Genomic DNA, 21,360 nt, shown 5'->3' with positions numbered 1-21,360 from the left:
AATAAAGCGCATAAGCCTTGTTTTAGAGTCGTGTTCTGATTGGTTGGTAATATGGGACATCTAAATGTGATTATGACGTCATTGATCTTCTTCCAAGAACTGCAAAGCTACGCAAAAACATTTTCGTTTTCGTTTGTTCATTCCAAGGAGCAAAAATTACGCCACAAATTAAAGGTTTAGGGGAAAAATACTTTGTGGAGACAAGCCCGAGTCTTTGAATCTTCGTAAAGCATCAAAAGGCTGTTAACACCATTTTAAAATGCCGAAGAAATCGAAAGGACGTGGAAGAGGGAGAGGAAGAGGAAACCCTCATCATGAAAAACAACAAACTCTAGTTGGGCAACAAGCGACTTCCCGAAATAACGGTAAGTATTCAATATCTAACTGAAAGCCCTGGTATATATAGACTCAGCCTGATTTAAATTAGTCTGCTAGCTGGTTCTCTTTCGGATTTTTCCGGAAATGTTTTGTTCTCGAATATTGGGAATCCGAATCGCCATCCGAATAACTTCGAAAGAGAGCCCGCCAAGCAGGCTAGGTTAAAGTTTCTCATGTATGTATTTCTCCTTCTTGTCTGGGAGTGTGTTACCTTAAATTAATGAGTTCACTTCTCATATAATTGTGGAGATTATTAACTAACTTAAGTTGTTTAGGTTATGTTATGATGGCAGAGTTTCTTAAATTACTGCATTATTGTAGTTTTTGGACATTATTATTACACAAGCTTTTTCAAAGTTTAAGTATATTGCTGATTCCTATTTCAAATAAGGTTCCACTTTAAAATCCTTTGTTGTAACCTGGTGGTTTATGGGTAACATATAAATGGCAAAATCCTGGTATCTGAAAGCTTATTTACTTGATACCCATGAAGCACTGCGGGCTACGATACACAGTTTCTTTGAGTGCAGCCTTGTTCGGTGTTTGACCTCCATCATATCAGGGGGGGGGGGGGGGGTAAAGGGGAGAGTGGGAAGCAATCATAGAACAATTTTTTGCATTTTCACAGATCACGACAGAGTTAAAAAAACGATTTTCAAGAATCACAGAAAGAACTTTCTAATTGGCAGCAAAATTGTAAAATTTTTAAAAAACAGAACTCATTAAACAGCACCAGACAAATTCTGGTTAAATGAGAAACATACAATTGCATAAATCATGGCCACACGAATCACAGCAAATTTTTGTCTAATCAAGGAAAACCCCATTGCCACCCTGTTGGTTGTTGTACTTTCTCCAATCAATGCTTTCTGCTCCCTGTCAACAGGAGGCAAAGGGTTCATAGTTAGTGAAATCTCAGCCTATTATACCATACAAATTATAAAGCTGCTAAGGGAAATGCAAGTTTGGTGTAATTTTTAATAGTGTTTATAGCTTATAATTTCTTTGATCTAGCATTCAGTGTTTTCTTTTATATTTTCATAGCCATTGCGATCACAATTTCTGTGATTCATGAAAACTATTTTTTGTTACAACACTCCTGATCTGTAAAATTTGGGAAAAGTTCCACCTCATGGCGGGCCATCATAAACTCTTTTGGATTTTTTTTTTAATATTCATAGAAAATAGATACTGCCTATGGGATCTTTTTCTTTTTATGTTTAAATGGAAAAGTCAGGCTCTCTTACAGGAGGGTAAAATGTTGAGCACCCAAATGCCAATAAGATTTTCTACAGCTAATCAAAATAAACTGTCAAATCTAACAACTCCCACTCCCAGTTACACATCATGTCTGCCTAGCCTCCAACGTATAATCTATAATCAATTTCAGTTTTTGTTTTTTTTTGTTTTATTTAGCACTTTAGGCTGTATTATATTATGTTATTAAAAATATATTATTTTAATATTTTAATTTAACTAAATGATTCAAGCTTTTCACTATTTGTTCCAGAGCATAAACAACTCCCCAAGCCAACACAGACTCAACAAGAAACATCATTATCCCAGCAGCCATATACCTGTAGCAGTGCAGCAGAAGCGCAAGGACCCCTGACCCCACCCAATAACACTCAAGGGGGGAGTCTTACCAATGCAGAACCGGCACAGGCTGATATATTGGGGCAAGAATTTGAAACTCAACTAAATTTAAGGTAAGAATTAATTATACAGCCTAATTAATAGTTCCATAAATAGTTTTGATACCAATTCTGTTTAGCAGTATCCTTTGCATTTTTCTGTTTTCTTTTCTATTTTTGGGATAAAGATAATGTGTTTGATAATGCTTGACAAAGTGAATTCTTGTGGTGGTTAGTGGTTTTGTTTCTTAAGCCTGATTATTAACACTCTTCAGAAGCATGATAGGCGACGCAGGGATGCGAACATACCCCCTCAGAACCCCTCTAGTACAATGCTAGCTTGATCAGACAGCTTCTTAATTATATTAAAGGCTCTGGTTTTTATCACCTTGCAAGGAACGCCTTCTGAGCTCTTTGTTTGTGGAAAAAACAGAGTGTATTCTTTTTGCTGGTGTTCTCTCTTTCCCAAAAATTATGAAAAATGTACTGATTAATTATGACTTAACAATGACAACAACAGTTATTTGTCCATTGTCTTTTGCCTTATAGCCCACAAAGTGGCAAAGAGCAGGGTGCGATCCCTAAAACAGGAGCTAGACTTAAGGGGAACAGCTTGGCACCAGGCTCACACGGCAATGGACAATTTTCCTCTAAGAACCTGCTGGCTCAGATGCAGAGAACACCAAGAAGTGCATCAGAGTCCCAGAACGAAGCTTCATCCAAATCACAGCAAGCACACAACAATCAAAGCCAGGCTGCAGCCCATCAGCAGACTCCAGTACATCTACAGCAGACTCCAGCAGGTCCACAGCAGACTCCAGCACGTTCACAGCAGACTCCAGCACGTCCACAGCAGACTCCAGCACGTCCACAGCAGACTCCAGCAGGTCCACAGCAGACTCCAGCAGGTCCACAGCAGACTCCAGCAGGTCCACAGCAGACTCCAGCAGGTCCACAGCAGACTCCAGCAGGTCCACAGCAGACTCCAGCAGGTCTACAGCAGACTCAAGCAGGTCTACAGCAGACTCCAGCAGGTTCACAGCAGACTCCAGCACGTCCACAGCAGACTCCAGCACATTCACAGCAGACTCCAGCAGGTCCACAGCAGACTCCAGCACGTCCACAGCAGACTCCAGCAGGTCCACAGCAGACTCCAGCAGGTCCACAGCAGACTCCAGCAGGTCCACAGCAGACTCCAGCACGTTCACAGCAGACTCCAGCACGTCCACAGCAGACCCCAGCAATAATAGGGTCAACAACAACTGCTGATGGTTAGAATAAAGTCCCCTACAACTATATATTAGATATTAGTCCCCCCCCCCCCTTCTCCCTGTCAAATACTACCAGCATGATTCAACACATATATCAGATTAGTCCCCACTCCCTACCCACCACTATAACCTGTACACTTAATAGACTACTACAAGTACCCACTTGGGTATTCAACACATATATAAGACTAGTCCCCCCCTCCCTCCCACCACTACCAGTACCCCCTAGGGTATTTAACATATATATAAGACTAGTCCCCCCTCCCTCCCACCACTACCAGTACCCCCTAGGGTATTCAACACATATAGTAGACTAGTCCCCCTCCCTCCCACCACTACCAGTACCCCCTAGGGTATTTAACACATATATAAGACTAGTCCCCCCTCCCTCCCACCACTACCAGTACCCCCAAGGGTATTTAACACATATATAAGACTAGTCCCCCCTCCCTCCCACCACTACCAGTACCCCCAAGGGTATTTAACACATATATTAGACTAGTCCCCCCCCTCCCTCCCACCACTACCAGTACCCCCTAGGGTATTTAACACATATATTAGACTAGTCCACTCCCCTCTCTACCACCACTACCAGTACCACCTAGGGTATTCAACACATATATTAGACTAGTCCCCCCTCCCTCCCACCACTACCAGTACCCCCTAGGGTATTTAACACATATATAAGACTAGTCCCCCCCTCCCTCCCACCACTACCAGTACCCCCTAGGGTATTCAGCACATATATTAGACTAGTCGCCCCCTCCCTCCCACCACTACCAGTACCCCCTAGGGTATTTAACACATATATAAGACTAGTCCCCCCTCCCTCCCACCACTACCAGTACCCCCTAGGGTATTTAACACATATATTAGACTAGTCCCCCCCTCCCTACCACCACTACCAGTACCCCCTAGGGTATTTAACACATATATTAGACTAGTTCCCCCCTCCCTCCCACCACTACCAGTACCCCCTAGGGTATTTAACACATATATTAGACTAGTCCCCCCCCCACCACTACCAGTACCCCCTAGGGTATTTAACACATATATTAGACTAGTCCACTCCCCTCTCTCCCACCACTACCAGTACCCCCTAGGGTATTTAACACATATATTAGACTAGTCCCCCCTCCCTTCCACCACTACCAGTACCCCCTAGGGTATTCAACACATATATTAGACTAGTTCCCTTACCTCCCACCACTACCAGTACCCCCTAGGGTATTTAACACATATATTAGACTAGTCCCCCCTCCCTCCCACCACTACCAGTACCCCCTTGGGTATTTAACACATATATAAGACTAGTCCCCCCCCACCACTACCAGTACCCCCTAGGGTATTTAACACATATATTAGACTAGTCCCCCCTCCCTCCCACCACTACCAGTACCCCCTAGGGTATTTAACACATATATTAGACTAGTCCCCCCTCCCTCCCACCACTACCAGTAGCCCCTAGGGTATTTAACACATATATTAGACTAGTCCCCCCCCACCACTACCAGTACCCCCTTGGGTATTTAACACATATATAAGACTAGTCCCCCCCTCCCTCCCACCACTACCAGTACCCACTTGGGTATTTAACACAGATATTAGATTAGTCCCCCCCTCCCTCCCACCACTACCAGTACCCCCTTCGGTTTTTAACACATATATAAGACTAGTCCCCCCCCTCCCTCCCACCACTACCAGTACCCCCTTGGGTATTTAACACATATATAAGACTAGTCCCCCCCTCCCTCCCACCACTACCAGTATCCACTTGGGTATTTAACACATATATAAGACTAGTCCCCCCTCCCTCCCACCACTACCAGTACCCCCTAGGGTATTTAACACATATATTAGACTAGTCCCCCCCCACCACTACCAGTACCCCCTAGGGTATTCAGCACATATATTAGACTAGTCCCCCCTCCCTCCCACCACTACCAGTACCCCCTAGGGTATTTAACATATATATTAGACTAGTCCCCCCCTCCCTCCCACCACTACCAGTACCCCCTAGGGTATTTAACACATATATTAGACTAGTCCCCTCCCCTCCCACCACTACCAGTATCCCCAAGGGTATTTAACACATATATTACACTAGTCCCTCCCTCTCTCCCACCACTACCAGTACCCCCTAGGGTATTTAGCACATATATTAGACTAGTCCCCCCTCCCTCCCACCACTACCAGTACCCCCTAGGGTATTAAACACATATATTAGACTATTCCCCCCCCTCCCACCACTACCAGTACCCCCTAGGGTATTTAACACATATATTAGACTAGTTCCCTCACCTCCCACCACTACCAGTACCCCCTAGGGTATTTAACACATATATTAGACTAGTCGCCCCCTCCCTCCCACCACTACCAGTACCCCCTAGGGTATTTAACACATATATAAGACTAGTCCCCCCTCCCTCCCACCACTACCAGTACCCCCAAGGGTATTTAACACATATATTAGACTAGTCCACTCCCCTCTCTCCCACCACTACCAGTACCCCCCTAGGGTATTTAACACATATATTAGACTAGTCCACTCCCCTCTCTCCCACCACTACCAGTACCCCCTAGGGTATTTAACACATATATTAGACTAGTCCCCCCCTCCCTACCACCACTACCAGTACCCACTTGGGTATTTAACACATATATTAGATTAGTCCCCTCCTTCCTCCCACCACTACCAGTACCCCCTTCGGTTTTTAACACATATATAAGACTAGTCCCCCCCTCCCTCCCACCACTACCAGTACCCCCTTGGGTATTTAACACATATATAAGACTAGTCCCCCCTCCCTCGCACCACTACGATCACCCCCTAGGGTATTCAGCACATATATTAGACTAGTTCCCTCACCTCCCACCACTACCAGTACCCCCTAGGGTATTTAGCACATATCTTAGACTAGTCCCCCTCCCTCCCACCACTACCAGTACCCCCTAGGGTATTTAACACATATATTAGACTAGTCCCCCCTCCCTCCCACCACTACCAGTACCCACTAGGGTATTTAGCACATATATAAGACTAGTCCCCCCCTCCCTCCCACCACTACCAGTACCCACTAGGGTATTTAGCACATATATAAGACTAGTCCCCCCCTCCCTCCCACCACTACCAGTACCCCCTTGGGTATTTAACACATATATTAGACTAGTCCCCCCTCCCTCCCACCACTACCAGTACCCCCTAGGGTATTCAGCACATATATTAGACTAGTCCCCCCTCCCTCCCACCACTACCAGTACCCCCTAGGGTATTTAACACATATATTAGACTAGTCCCCCCTCCCTCGCACCACTACGATCACCCCCTAGGGTATTCAGCACATATATTAGACTAGTCCCCCCTCCCTCCCACCACTACCAGTACCCACTAGGGTATTAAGCACATAAGCATGTTTTTAGCTGGAACTACCTTCTTGCTCTCCCTTTCCTTGGGCCCCGAGATGCACAATGTAACAACTGATTTTGGATTGGTTTATATGTCATTAATAACATTTTATAAATGTTTGAGTGCTAAACATGGAAATCATACTGTTATTCTCACATCCTGGTCTTTGTGCTCACAGTGGTGAACTCCACCCAGTGATGTTTACCACGTAAACGTATATGTGTTGTTTTGTGTTGCAGAACACCTGGCTCGTCACAGGCAGGAAAACATGGAATTACCGAAGCGACCAGGTTATGGAAGGGAGGGAAGGAAAATAAAACTGCGAGCTAACTTCTTCCAAGTGACTCTTCCAAACGTTGATTTCCTATATCACTACGATCTGGAGATTTCTCCTGAGAAAGCCCCAGTGTCTGTTTGTCGTGATGTGGTGGACGCTGCTATAAAGCATGGGGAGTTCAAGGGAGTTTTCAATGGATGCAAACCTGCTTTTGATGGGAGGAGAAATTTGTACTGCAGGGAGCCATTGCCTTTAAAGTCAGAGGTAAAGGGAATGTTGACGAGAGTGTCTACTTAATAAACTAACAGGGGGTGGGTTTAGCGGACTTTCATCCTCTAGGAACGCAGGGTAAGAGGGTTCAGAGTTATCATTCCTTTACTGACCACACCTTCTACTTACCAGGAAGCTTCCCTGAAGGTCACTCTTCCTGGAACTGATGGGGGAAAAGAACGAAAGTTTACAGTAAGCTCTTGAATTACAGGGGAAGATTTAAAAAATGGTGCTTTATTCTGCGACATGACGGAAAAACCTAGAAAATGCGCGATTCGAGATAGAGAAAGATAGAGGAAACAATTTGTTCATTGGTTTCTTGTTTTCCGGACTGATTTTTAAAGCACAAATAACGTAAGGCCGAAATGCATATACCGAGAGTTTGGCTTTTTAGATATTTTTTTCCTTGATTATCCTTGCACAATGTATGGGCTCATGGACACTTAACAAAAAAACGCATTTGATATTTTGTCTGCTATTACTCAATTAGTACTTTTCAACCATATTAGATGTGAAATGGGCTTATTTGAAGCGTCATTTCATGTTTTTCCGTCATGTCATATTCTGTTAATATTATGGATAATAAGACATTTGAATTCGTCCTAATACACGTTGTTTTTAAACCAACGGGTTTCAAGCGGTACATAAACAACGGACAACAAATTTGTTGAACAGTTTAAAATCCCGTGCATAAAAACCTAGGTTATCCCCCGAGTTTTAATGAATAGCGCTTAAGAATTAGAAACCAGCAACCACCCCTCCCCCCTGAAACCACTACCCACCCCTCCCCCAACTTCCCCCCCCCCCCCCCCCCACTTATCGGAGCACTCTGCCGCCCCTGTAATATGCTAATTTTCTTAATACGAAGAATAAATTTCATATGCTTCCATACAGGCTTGTCGTGATACCTTTCGTCAGCTGGATATTTTGTCTTTTTTGCCAGCTCAAAGTTAAGGAAGCAGGTCAGGTTAGCATCAAAGAGCTTGACCAGTTCCTAAAAGGGGAGTTCCGTGGAAAGGTTCCCCAAGACGCTATCCAGGGTATGGATATTGTCCTGAGGCAGATGCCGTCCATGAGGTTCACAGCTGTGGGGAGGTGCTTCTTCCCACCTCCCAACGGCCACTGCCATGATCTTGGGGGTGGCTGTGAATTATGGACGGGGTTCTATCAAAGTGTGCGCCCGTCTCAGTGGAAAACCATGCTGCTGAACATCGATGGTGGGTAGAAAAGTGTATTTTTGCGCTTTAAAGAATGTCGATTAACCACTCCTTTGTTATTGTTTATAAGTGAAAATACAACGGGTTTATTCGCAAGGAAACTTAACTATCTAAATGGAGTCCGATAGTTGTTGACGATATTTAATTAAAAATATCTTGGTTACTCGCTTGAATGAGCCGATGGAAATGGATTGTTTGAGTCACTCGGTATTGAGCGGGAGCATAAAATGGCGGTGTGGTTGTCCTTTAATTTCCTTTTTTTTTAGATCTTAATATATTTTTATTTTCAACAATGTAACCTTATACAAACAATACTGCACTATTTCCCTAAACAACATACCCCTAAACTAAACGGGAAAAGACTAAATTTTAATACAGAGAATACAAGAAAAAAAAATAGAGAAAAAGAAGAGACAAAAAAAAAAAACGAAAGTCACCGTTAGAGAGAATAGACAAAGGGAAGGATAGGGCCCCATTTCTTATAACGAAATTCTAGTTGATGATTTTCTGATGCTATTGTTTTTTTCTATTTGGAAAACTGCTTTCACCCTTTTCAAGAATCCATCTCGATATGGTTTTGTTTTGTTCAATTTACTTTTAAAGATGTGATATTTAGCTAGGATCAAAAGGTGGTTAATCAGCAAAGAGTTAATTAATTCTCTTTAATTTCCTGCGATGTTGGGGAATCTGCTAACTCACCCTCATAAATTCCAAACGAAATTGTTGTAGGTTCCGTCAGTCAAAAGCTGTTTCCATTGGCCTACTTTTTCATGGCTTCCAACCTGAACTTCCAACGAAGCCATGTCAGTGTAATGTGTCGGTAAACCAGATTGAAATTTAAACAGAAGCGGTTTTGACATATTTGTGATCCTTGCCGAGATTTCTCAGATTACTCGAAATCGCAGTAGCATATTCAAAACATGAAGTGCATACAACTGCAAAAAAAAAGTTCGTAGCGCGGGAGCGAAAATTTAGACGTACATACAAGGTGAACACCAATTCTTGTTGATGTTGATTGTTAATTGTTCCCCGTGGACTTCCTTATTTGCTATTTTTAAGCCAAATCTCTTGGGGCTCGCTTGGTCCATCCCTAAATACGCCCCTGAATTATTTATATTCTATTATTTCCAGTATCCTCTAAAGGCTTCCAGAAATCGATGCCGGTGATAGACTTCATGTTGGAGATTCTTAGACAGGATGGGAACAGAGTTCTTGATACACGTTGGGTGATGGACGAAAGAGACAAGAAGAAGCTCACCACGGAGATAAAAGGTATCAAAAAGTATGAACTACTAAATAAAATACGAAAATATATAAACTACTAAATATGAAATATAAACATACAGGTGATCTGGAAAAGGTAATCCACCATAAAGGACATTTCCCATGTTGGAAATGTGGCGCAGTTGCTCTGCCAACTGCGCCACCTTGGCTCCCTAGTAATGTTAAAAGAACTACTTGTGGAGCGCGGTGTATTCAAATATACAGCAAATCCTTCACTCAATCTACATGCTCTCTGTTATCGTTATCGTTAATCGTATACACCTGTCCTAGCTGGTTAGCCTGCGTAGCGGCTCAAGGGAAGGGAAGGGCCGCTAGGAAGGCTACTAGCTGGTCTGAGATTGTCGTGTAACTCTCTCGGTAGGTCTTCGCGTAGAGACTACCCACATTAAAAGAAAGTTCACTGTGATGGGTCTGTCACACCCTGCATTTAACAACCGCTTTAGGCTTGAAGACAACACCGAGACCACCGTAGAGGCGTACTTCCGCAACAAGTACAATATATCTCTCAGGTAGGTTTCATAGAGTAATTACTTCCGCGACAAGTACAATATACCTCTCAGGTAGGTTTTGTAGAATAAGTACTTCTGCGACAAGTACAAGATACCTCTCAGGTAGGTTTCATAGAGTAAGTACTTCTGCGACAAGTACAATATACCTCTCAGGTAGGTTTCGTAGAATAAGTACTTCTGCGACTAGTACAAAATATCTCTCAGGTAGGTTTCATAGAGTAAAGTAAGTACTTTCCCGACAAGTACAAGATACCTCTCAGGTAGGTTTCTTAGAATAAGTACTTCTGCGACAAGTACAATATACCTCTCAGGTAGGTTTCGTAGAATAAGTACTTCTGCGACTAGTACAAAATATCTCTCAGGTAGGTTTCATAGAGTAAAGTAAGTACTTTCCCGACAAGTACAAGATACCTCTCAGGTAGGTTTCTTAGAATAAGTACTTCCGCGACAAGTACAAGATAGCTCTCAGGTAGGTTTCTTAGAATAAGTACTTCTGTGACAAGTACAAAATATCTCCCAGGTAGGTTTTTTAGAATAAGTTCTTCTGCGACAAGTACAAAATATATCTCAGGTAGGTTTCTTAGAATAAGTACTTCTGTGACAACTACAAAATATCTCAGGTAGGTTTCTTAGAATAAGTAATTCGAAAAAATCTGTAATGCTCTTCTGCTTGACAAATCTCGCTTTCACTAATTCAGATGTTAAATTGTCCTCAAGTTCAGAAGGTATGGGAAAGATTCCAGTCATATCCCTCTCTAGAGAAAACAGTTTTAACTGCTGGGCCCAATATAGTGCAGTTTTTGTGTCTTTAATCACTGACATAGGTTCAAGTGAACCACTGCCATCGCTGGTTTCATCACACTCCTCGTCATCATCCGCGGTTTCTGGTACACTGTCTTTACCCAAAACATGTTCCTGAATAACCTCAGGTATCCAGTTTTCAGTATCAGCTGCTAGCTTCAAAACTTCAACCTTTTTCTTCAGTGAGAGCTCAATCCTAGCTTGTTTACTCGCCATCTTGACTCAAAGGCCGGGCTCAAAGGTGACTTGAGGACGCGAGCATGCTCAGGGTCACGTGTGACCTTTAGAGAGGGAGGTCACTTTAATACGTATAGGAGGTAACTTTTACCAGGGAGGCCACTTATAGAGATCACTAGCAGAAATCGCGGATGATTTTGTCAGTCAGTGGATTAAGTGGTCTTAATAGACAGGTCACTTTTAGGTCAAGGGACCTAAAAAAGTGGTCTTAATCCCTAATAGACAGGTGGTCTTAGTACACAGGTTGAAAGTCCTATACTTTACATGTTAATTTTCTCGGGACCGGAGAAAAGTGGTCTTTATAGCCAGGTGGTCTCAGTACGCAGGTGGTCTTAAGGACAGGTTCTACTGTATCTCTTAGGTAGGTTTCTTAAAATATGTACTTCCGCGACAAGTACAAGATATCTCTCAGGTACGTTCTAAGAATAAGTACTTCTGTGACAAGTACAAAATATCTCAGGTAGGTTTCTTAGAAAGTACTTCCCCGACATGTACAAAATATCTCTCAGGTTGGTTTCTTAGAAAGTACTTCTGCGACAAGTACAAAATATCTCTCAGGTAGGTTTCCTTTTTCTAGTTTAGACGCCGTTCTTTTCATGTGCCGTTCCAAATGTAAATTCATGCAAATGAAAATGAAACAATCGAGTTCATCATTTAAATGTATTTGCATTTGGAACGATGCATGAAAAAACGGCGTCTAATAAACTATGCCTTAGAAAGGCATTTCCGCGACACCATAATACCGTAGTGACTGTGGCATGGCAGCCTTTGCAGTTTGTTTTTTTAGGGAAATGGTTATTTCGGCACAATGGTGGCCCTGCGGCGCACGGTCGTAGATAAAGAGGCTGGTACCAAGCTTGTTTCGCAATTGGTCGCAAACAAGACATTCAAAACATTATTTCCGTATATAATTCTCTCTGGTCTAGCTGTGCTCACTTCACCTCACCTCAGTTTTTGGGAATACCAAAAACTCTCTCTCTCTCTAGCCGTCGATGGGGGCACATACTGCGGGCTCACAGAAACGAGCTGTGAATCGGACCTAACCTCACCCCACCTCGGATAACCACACCACAAAACCCACAATACCCTAACCTCACCTCTACTTACCTCGCGTCACCTCACCTCACTTAACATCACCTCACCTCGCCTTAGCATACATCACCATGCCTTGCTTCACCTCTCTTCGTCTCACCTAACCTTATTTACCTGCCCTTGCCTTGACCTTGCCAAGCATCTTTCATTGTGTCTTCAAGGTACCCCCATTTACCGTGCCTACTGGTTGGTCAGAAGAAGAACTCCGTGCCAATGGAGGTGTGTAACATGATTCCCACTCAGCGGAAGCGTCTGACGGATGAACAAACTGCGGCGATGATTCGCAAAACAGCAAAGCCGGCCAATGAACGCCAGCGGGACATCAACCAATGGGTTAGTAGAATGCCCCTAGTTACATGTAGAACCGCTACTACTATCCATGCGACGACCCGCGCTACGATGGTCACCCAGACTCCATTCTTACATTAGGAACTGCAAATTAACCCATTGACTGGCTTTTTTGGAGCTGAATTTACAAAAAAACAGACTGAAAACAGATACCTCCCCCCCTATTCTGAGTTTTATACAGCCCGTCAAAGTCAAACACAGCTGCACCTAGTCAGCGGTATCCAAGCTTTCCAACAGTGCTTTGCGGTCCCCACTTTTAATCCCTCATCGATGTGCTGAAGCCAGCACAAGTTGATGGTTGCTTGTATTTTTCATCAAAAATACAGCTATGAGCATATTAGGAGAGTGTCTCAGGACATCATGAAGTCTTTTGGGGCATAATTGAGTGCTTTGCTTATGGATATTTGCAAGCAAAGGTGGATTCATGATGATTTTTTCTTGTTTGGCTTTGCCTGGATGAGAAAATAATTTTCTAATGAATCACCACAGCTCTCCTAAATGCTGTCTTTTCTGAAACCAAATTGATTCCAAAATTGTTTACACTGCTATTCTGGGTCTGTATGGCCTGGAATTGATTGTTTGGCTTCGGGGTGAAAAGACTTATAAAAAACCATCTGACTTTGGGGAGAGGAGTGTTGACTGGCCCTCCCCTCGTGAATTTTCCCCTGGATCTCCCAGAATGCTTTGCAATACGTAAAGATATTTTCGTGGTTGTACAATCCTTCAAGGAATGAACATTGTGTTTTGAGGCCAAGGAAATGTACCTGGAGGATCAGAATAAAGGTATCTATTTGTGTCTTGAGCTGTGTTTGCTGATTTCTCTCCCTTGTGTGGTATTTTGAGCGTTTTATTGAGAGGGGTGATTCTGCTTTTCTCTCCTTGTTCGATTTGAGATTTGTCAAAGAACCTGTGCTATTATTTGGCTTAAGAGTAGATGCCAACACCTTGGTTGGATGCATATCTGCAAGACCATTTATCCCTTAGACTGATGCCTGAGTATCTTCATCTTGTTGTGTTTATTTTGAATTTATGAATTTTTTGGGTTGTGGGTACTTCCCAAAGCCGGTACAGGCCGGTTCAGGGGTCAATGTGTTAAGATGCAAGGTTAAGACGAGACAGTATACAAATGTAAAATCTTTTGCTGCTTAAATGTAAATGACACGATCAAAATGCGCACCACAAAGGGCTGACATATTGGACTTCTACCAGGCTTGTACATCACCAGAAAATCTCAAGCTACTCAGGCTGGATTTAAACTCGATCCTATGGCTGAGCAAAGATCTTGGCACTGCGTTATCGCTACCTTTTGAATAAGACTGCAACGCATTTACCTGGGTTCTAAAGAGGGGGATGGAGAGGGGGAGGGGGGGGGCAAATCCCGGTAACCCATTTCCCTTTTGCCGGGAACCCAAATCCTGTTTCCCGGTAACCTCCGTTTTGCGGGCTAAACCCAATGCGAACCACGGTTCCCTTTTTACCTTAATTGACTTGGGCAATCTGTGGTCACTACAATTTTGTGGTCACGCCCATTTAAATCTTGCTCTGATTCAGGTCGACGAGTTGGCAACAGCAAGTGACCAGTACCTGAAAAACGAATACGGCATGCGAATCAACAAGCAGATGGTAGCAATCGAAGGGCGTGTCCTACCCGCACCCGAGCTTACCCTCGGGGGCAATCCGCAGGGTAGCGCCCTTACCCCCTCTGACGGAGCGTGGGACATGAGGGGAAAGTCGTTTTTCGAGGCAAGGACTGTGGAGGTCTGGGCACTGGTGTGCTTTTCACATCCAAAGTGGTGTCCTAAGGAGAAGCTGGAGGGGTTTGCTCGGCAAATGGGCAATGTTTGTCGAAGTGAAGGAATGAGAATGAACCCGGTACCTTGTCGCGCGGAGTATGCGTCACGCGTGCAAGAGGTGAGATATATCTAATGGTAAGAGATCGATCATTGCAAATCAAGGGGAATGGTCTTAAATTTGCATCGCGAAACATGATCAATAGCCCAATTTCTAGCCCTCCGGACCTACAGACTCTTAGTCTGTATAAATACAGTTTAAGCCTCGACTCAAGGCAAATTTCATGCGCATACCAGCGAGAATTCTCTGAAACTTGGAATAAGGGGTCGTCCACACTAACACGGATTCCAAAGTATCCGCATTCGTTTCGCCGAAAACACATCAATTGATTCGCGTCCACACTATCGTTTTCGCATCGTGTTCGCCTGGATCCAGCAGTCTACACTAACACGGGTTGAAGTCATTTTTATGATATGCGCATGCTCAAACAACGCGCGACTGCTATGTGACGCCATCGTTTTTATTTTGATACGGATTCGACCGTCCACACTACGTACCAAAGTATACGGAATCATTTTGATTCACTTTCGACGGCGTTTTCAAAAGTATCCGGATTCGCTGGATCCAGCGCGCGTGTTAGTGTGGACGGAAGGCCTTAACGTATCAAACAGTATACGGATTCAAACTAATCCGTGTTAGTGTGGACGGAAGGCCTAAACGTATAAAAAAGTATACGGATTCAAACGAATCCGTGTTAGTGTGGACGGCCCCTAAAAAAATGCAAAAACCTTTGAATACTTCATGATCTCGCTGGTATTTGCAATCGATTCAATTGAAACCGAGGATTGTATTTATGCGTCCTCAGTGCCTATGACCGGCAGGCACAGTGGAACTCGAAACTGGACTATTACGCTTCACATGTGACTGACTTTACTCATCAGTGTGTAGATACGGACTGCTCCACGCAGTTTACAATCATGAGTGAGTTAGTGTGTAAGCTTTGTCATTGAAGATAGTGCCATGGGCCAGCGTCCCCAGCGGGTTTTTTACGTCCACCGATACAGGTTAATGATGTGCGGTGAGGGACGGGCCCCTGGTTTAACATGAGGGTGATTTAGAACCACGACGTCGGCAAGAGGACGCCGCCTCGCGCACGTTCGATCACCCTATCCTTATCCGAGAAGACGAGAGGTTCACAGTTCCCTTTGTAGAGAGTCAGGTCCTTATCTTGTATAAATAAAGTTTTTATTTTCTTTACTTCCTTCAATTTATCTCTACCAACTTGATTAGTTATGCTTTTGCGGGAATGACCTTGTAATACATGTTCCTAATAAAATAATGAAAATGTTAACCGTCCTTTGTTTATCTCAGGTTGAGGGAATATTTGGCAAGCTTCTTCACGACTTTAATAGTCTGCAATTGATTGTGGTCGCTCTCCCGGACAGGGGCAACAAAGATGTCTATAACGAGGTGAAGAGAGTCGGCGACACAGTCTTAGGTATTCCCACCCAGTGTGTTCAAATGAAGCAATTTACGATGGCTAAACCTCAAGTGTGCTCGAACATCGCCATGAAGATCAATGGCAAACTAGGCGGCACCAACCACGTGATCGCCGATCGCCTCAAGGCGACAATCACTGATGACAAAGGCAAGGGAATATTTGACTCTCCGGTAATCATATTCGGCGCTGATGTCACCCACCCAGCCCCTGGTGACAATGGCATCCCTTCTATCGCCGCCGTCGTCGCCAGCCTGAATCGCAACGCTAGCCGCTACTGCGCACGCGTGAGACCACAGACCCACATGAAGTGCAAGCAGGCTCAGGAGATCATTGTTGATCTGGCAGACATGGTGAAAGAACTCATGATTGAGTTTTATAAGGAGAACAAAAGGATGAAGCCGGCGCGGATTATCTTTTATCGGGACGGTGTCAGTGAGGGTCAGTTTCAGCAGGTTAGTAATAATGATAGTGATAATTATAGGATCACCCAATGGTGCGATCACCCAAAAGTGTTTCGAGATTTGAAAGTGCAGTGTTTGGGACAAATGTTACTGCTGCAGGAGCTATTGTTGCTAGTGTTAATAAGTGTCTGAGATAGTACGGTTCATTGTTATACTCAACGTATTAGAGGGGCACAATACAGAAACATTAAAAAAATATTGGGTGACAAAGCCACGCCCCAACTGGTCTTTTTCTGATAATTTAAAAAAAAAAATATTAGGGGGGTAATACAGGAACATTAAGAAAATATTGGGGATACAGCCGCGTCCCTACTGGTCTTTTTCTTATAATTTAAGAAAATATTGGGAGGGGGGGGGGGCAATACAGAAACATTAAGAAAATATTTGGGGCCCAGCCACGCCTCTTCTTGTCTTTTTCTTATAATTTAAGAAAATATTGGGGGAGGGGGGGGGGGGGCAATACAGAAACATTAAGAAAATATTTGGGGCCCGGCCACGCATCTTCTTGTCTTTTTCTTATAATTTAAGAAAATATTGGGGGGGGCAATACAGAAACATTAAGAAAATATTTGGGGCCCAGCCACGCCTCTACTTGTCTTTTTCTTATAATTTAAGAAAATATTGGGAGAGGTCCCCAGTCCACCATACCACTGATACGGCTCTGTACCGAGCTGTTGTGTAGTGTAAAGGATGTACATATTTACATCAGACTTTGGCGGTGTATGATTTCAACTCTCATGCCAACTCAAAACAGTTCGAGTTATCCTACAGTCCTAGTAAAAATGACACATGAAAAATGATTCTAGGTTACCAAAAAGTTAGAGTTAGCAAGAATTTTGAGTTTAACTTAGCCTGACAATCAAGTCTTTTTTTTTGTTCCCTATTAAGTATACGCCTATTTTAAATAAGGTCGCACTCTGTGTAAAATAACCAGGAATCAGTCATTCATGCGTTACACCGATTTAAAGCCGCATTGTCACCAGTTTACTTCCGGTCGATTTCGTTACAACCTCCAATGATTTTTATGAGAAAACGCGGAACATATTTTAAAACTGCAAAAACCGTGTGTCTATTGGAAGTTTCTTTGAGGATGTAACTGATAATTTAGAGCGGATGGCCTGTTAATTAGCACGGATTCTAATAGATTCGTTTGTCTTTTAACGGTTGAGGTTTCCGTCGGCCCTCCGGAATTAAACTGTGGACAATGCGGCTTTAAGTAAATTGGAATCGCATGATACTCAGACTATGTTCCGCCGATTTCAGGTTCTCCTCGAGGAGGTCCGTGCTGTTCAGCAGGCGTGCGCGATGCTCGGGAAAGACTATCAGCCTCTCATCACGTTTGTGGTCGTGCAGAAAAGACACCACGCGCGACTTTTTGCCGAGGAAGGCAGGGACGCGAGGGGGAAATCGAGAAATGTCCCAGCTGGCACGACGGTGGACACGGTTATATGTCACCCGTTCGAGTTTGACTTCTATCTCTGCAGTCATGCCGGTATTCAGGTGAGTGCACTCTTATTGCTAACGTTCACATGGAGTTCTCTATTCTGTTTATGAAGTTTCCTCCTCCCCCTCCAGGCGCGTATCCACGCTTGCCCTCTCCGAAACAAAAAAAGGAGAAAAAAGAAAGGTCCTCCGGGGTCTTTTAAGAACTTTTTCACGCTTTCTGTGACCAAAACCAGTGTCTTTCCCATATCTCACACATCTTTTGCGTCCTCAGGGAACAAGCCACCTAACACCATTACACACATTCGAATTCTAATGACCTCGTAAGCTTGCTACTAATTCGTCAGCAGTGTCTGACTACCGTAAATGATCTAATAAACGCCCCCCCCCCCCCCATCTAAATAACGTCTCCTATCTAATGAACGCCCCCTTCAGCTTACAAGTTTGTAATGAACGCCGCTCTCTAACAAACGCCCCCCTTACCCTCCCTCCAGCTTTTGAACAAACGACAAGACATTTCGGTAATATAAATAAAAATTGATTAATCTGAGCTTGGCTTCTACTGGGTGAGACTAGCATATAATGTCAATAACGCTTGCTACGCAGACTATAATTTAACGCGATCCTGACTGAGACTCGAGAACCCTATTGCAGTTAGATTTGTTATATCTTTACATTTTGTGAAGAACACCCCTCTCTAATAAACGCCTCCTATCTATTGACCCCCCCCCCCCCTCCCCCTCGGATCATCGAAATTTAAAAAACGCCGTTTATTAGATCATTTACGGTACGGTAACACCGATACATCTTTTTTTCCCAGGGTACGAGCCGGCCCACCCATTACCACGTGCTGTACGATGATAACGGGTTCTCGGCAGACAAGCTCCAGGCGCTCACCTATCAACTCTGCCATACGTTCGCAAGATGCACACGCAGCGTGTCTATGCCTGCACCGGCCTACTACGCACACCTTGCCGCGTTTAGAGCCAGGGGGCTTGTCAACGCAGGGTAAGTCACGTGAGTAGAAAGAGCAAGGGAGGGTAAGTCACATGAGTAGAGAGAGCAAGGGAGGGTAAGTCACGTGAGTAGAGAGAGCAAGGGAGGGTAAGTCACGTGAGTAGAAAGAGCAAGGGAGGGTAAGTCACGTGAGTAGAAAGAGCAAGGGAGGGTAAGTAACGTGAGTAGAAAGAGCAAGGGAGGGTAAGTCACGTGAGTAGAAAGAGCAAGGGAGGGTAAGTAACGTGAGTAGAAAGAGCAAGGGAGGGTAAGTCATGTGAGTAGAAAGAGCAAGGGAGGGTAAGTCACGTGAGTAGAGAGAGCAAGGGAGGGTAAGTCACGTGAGTAGAAAGAGCAAGGGAGGGTAAGTCACGTGAGTAGAAATAGCAAGGTAGGGTAATTCACGTGAGTAGAAAGAGCAAGGGAGGGTAAGTCATGTGAGTAGAAAGAGCAAGGGAGGGTAAGTCACGTGAGTAGAAAAAAGGAAGGTAAGTCACGTGAGTAGAAATAGCAAGGGAGGGTAAGTCACGTGAGTAGAGAGAGCAAGGGAGGGTAAGTCACGTGAGTAGAGAGAGCAAGGGAGGGTAAGTCACGTGAGTAGAAAGAGCCAGGAGGGCTTGTCAACAGAGGGTAATTCACGTGACTAGAAAGAGCTAGGGAGGGTAAGTCATGAAGTAGAAAGAGCAAGGGAGGGTAAGTTACGTGAGTAGAAATAGCAAGGGAGGGTAAGTCACGTGAGTAGAAAAAGCAAGGGAGGGTAAGTCACGTGAGTAGAAATAGCAAGGGAGGGTAATTCACGTGAGTAGAAAAAAGGAGGGTAAGTCACGTGAGTAGAAAGAGCCAGGAGGGCTTGTCAACCAATTGTGTCAACAGAGGGTAATTCACGTGAGTAGAAAAACGGAGGGTAAGTCACGTAAGTAGAAAGAGCCAGGAGGGCTTGCCAACAGAGGCTAATTCACGTGACTAGAAAGAGCAAGGGAGGGTAAGTCACGTGACTAAAAAGAGCAAGGGAGGGTAAGTCACGTGACTAGAAAGAGCAAGGGAGGGTAAGTCACGTAAGTAGAAAGAGCAAGGGAGGGTAAGTCACGTGAGTAGAAAGAGCAAGGGAGGGTAAGTCACGTGAGTAGAAAGAGCAAGGGAGGGTAAATCACGTGAGTAGAAAGAGCAACGGAGGGTAAGTCACCTGACAAGAAAGAAAACATAACTCTTTGGAAATCTTAAAAACAGATTAAAAATAACATACAAATGTTTTCTTGCCCCAGACGCGGCGCAGCAAATGGGTCTGAGGAGAGTCAAATGAAAACCTACTACGAGACAATCAAAGTGTGCAAGCGAATGGAAGCATCCATGTACTTTACCTAAAAGGAATTCTCGCTCGACAGTGAGGGGTGAGAATGAACCCCTTTCCGAACTGGTGAAAGCGGCAAAAGGGATCCCTGTTAAAAGCGTCGAGTGGCAAAGATCGTCGAGTGGCAAAGATCGTCGAGTGGCAAAGATCGTCGAGTGGCAAAGATCGTCGAGTGGCAAAGGGCGTCGAGTGGCAAAGGGCGTCAAGTGGCAAAGGGCGTCGAGTGGCAAAGAGCGTCGAGTGGCAAAGAGCGTTGAGTGGCAAAGAGCGTTGAGTGGCAAAGATCGTCGAGTGGCAAAGGGCGTTGAGTGGCAAAGATCGTCGAGTGGCAAAGGGCGTTGAGTGGCAAAGGGCGTCGAGTGGCAAAGGGCGTCGAGTGGCAAAGAGCGTTGAGTGGCAAAGATCGTCGAGTGGCAAAAAGCGTCGAGTGGCAAAGATCGTCGAGTGGCGTATAAATAAAATTCAGTAGGCCCCCCACCAGCCAACTGTTACGTTGAAATGCTATTCTAATTACAAGAAAGAAGACCTAACAAAAAAGAAAATATTTGCTCGTCAGATGACATAGATATGGAACTGTGGGGTTAGAAAGAGACCTATTCAAGTCATTAGAGTTTGCCGCCAGAGCTCACAAATAAAAATTTTTGAGTTCTCGTTATATACAGAGTAGGGACTTACCCATCTTTGTGCCACGTGGGGGGGGGGGGGGACCTGGCCACTAATAGAGACATAATTTAACATAGGACGTATAAAAGAAAATGGCGCCTGACCCTCTACCCTGAGCTAAGCAAATAACAAGGAATAACTGAACTTGCCCCACCAAATCAAATTTTCTAGCTATGTCACTGTAGAGATAAATGACGGTAATAATAAACGATGAGGTAATGCAAATTTGGGGCTCCCCTTTTTTAAGAGAGTAGTACCTCACAAAATACTAGATGGGAATAGATGTAAAATGACCTAAATGAGAATGATTAAAAACACTATTTAGATATCTACGTTGTTGTAATATGACGAAAATAACAGAAGAATACATAAAAAATGTTGTATATATTATATATGTTGCATTGCAGCCTTGTCACTAGTTACTCACAAAGCT

General features: G+C 44.0%; 1 protein-coding gene across 1 annotated transcript; it reads left to right on the top strand.

Moving 5' to 3' along the window:
* Positions 1 to 75: 75 nt before the first annotated feature.
* LOC5510179 (protein argonaute-2) lies at positions 76 to 21,317 on the top strand. Its single transcript, XM_048734712.1, is given in 15 exon segments — positions 76 to 365; positions 1,889 to 2,087; positions 2,562 to 3,283; positions 6,929 to 7,230; positions 7,369 to 7,428; positions 8,180 to 8,453; positions 9,585 to 9,725; positions 10,099 to 10,246; positions 12,538 to 12,709; positions 14,276 to 14,635; positions 15,887 to 16,468; positions 17,741 to 17,977; positions 18,741 to 18,928; positions 20,179 to 20,266; positions 20,268 to 21,317. Coding segments are annotated over 15 exon segments (3,918 nt in total). The 5' UTR covers positions 76 to 259; the 3' UTR covers positions 20,607 to 21,317.
* Positions 21,318 to 21,360: the final 43 nt, after the last annotated feature.

This window comes from Nematostella vectensis, chromosome 11 (assembly GCF_932526225.1).
Source record: "Nematostella vectensis chromosome 11, jaNemVect1.1, whole genome shotgun sequence".
NCBI classification, from domain to species: Eukaryota; Metazoa; Cnidaria; class Anthozoa; order Actiniaria; family Edwardsiidae; genus Nematostella; species Nematostella vectensis.
The sequence above is the reverse complement of the archived record's forward strand: the minus strand, read 5'-3'. Positions and strand labels throughout refer to the sequence as shown.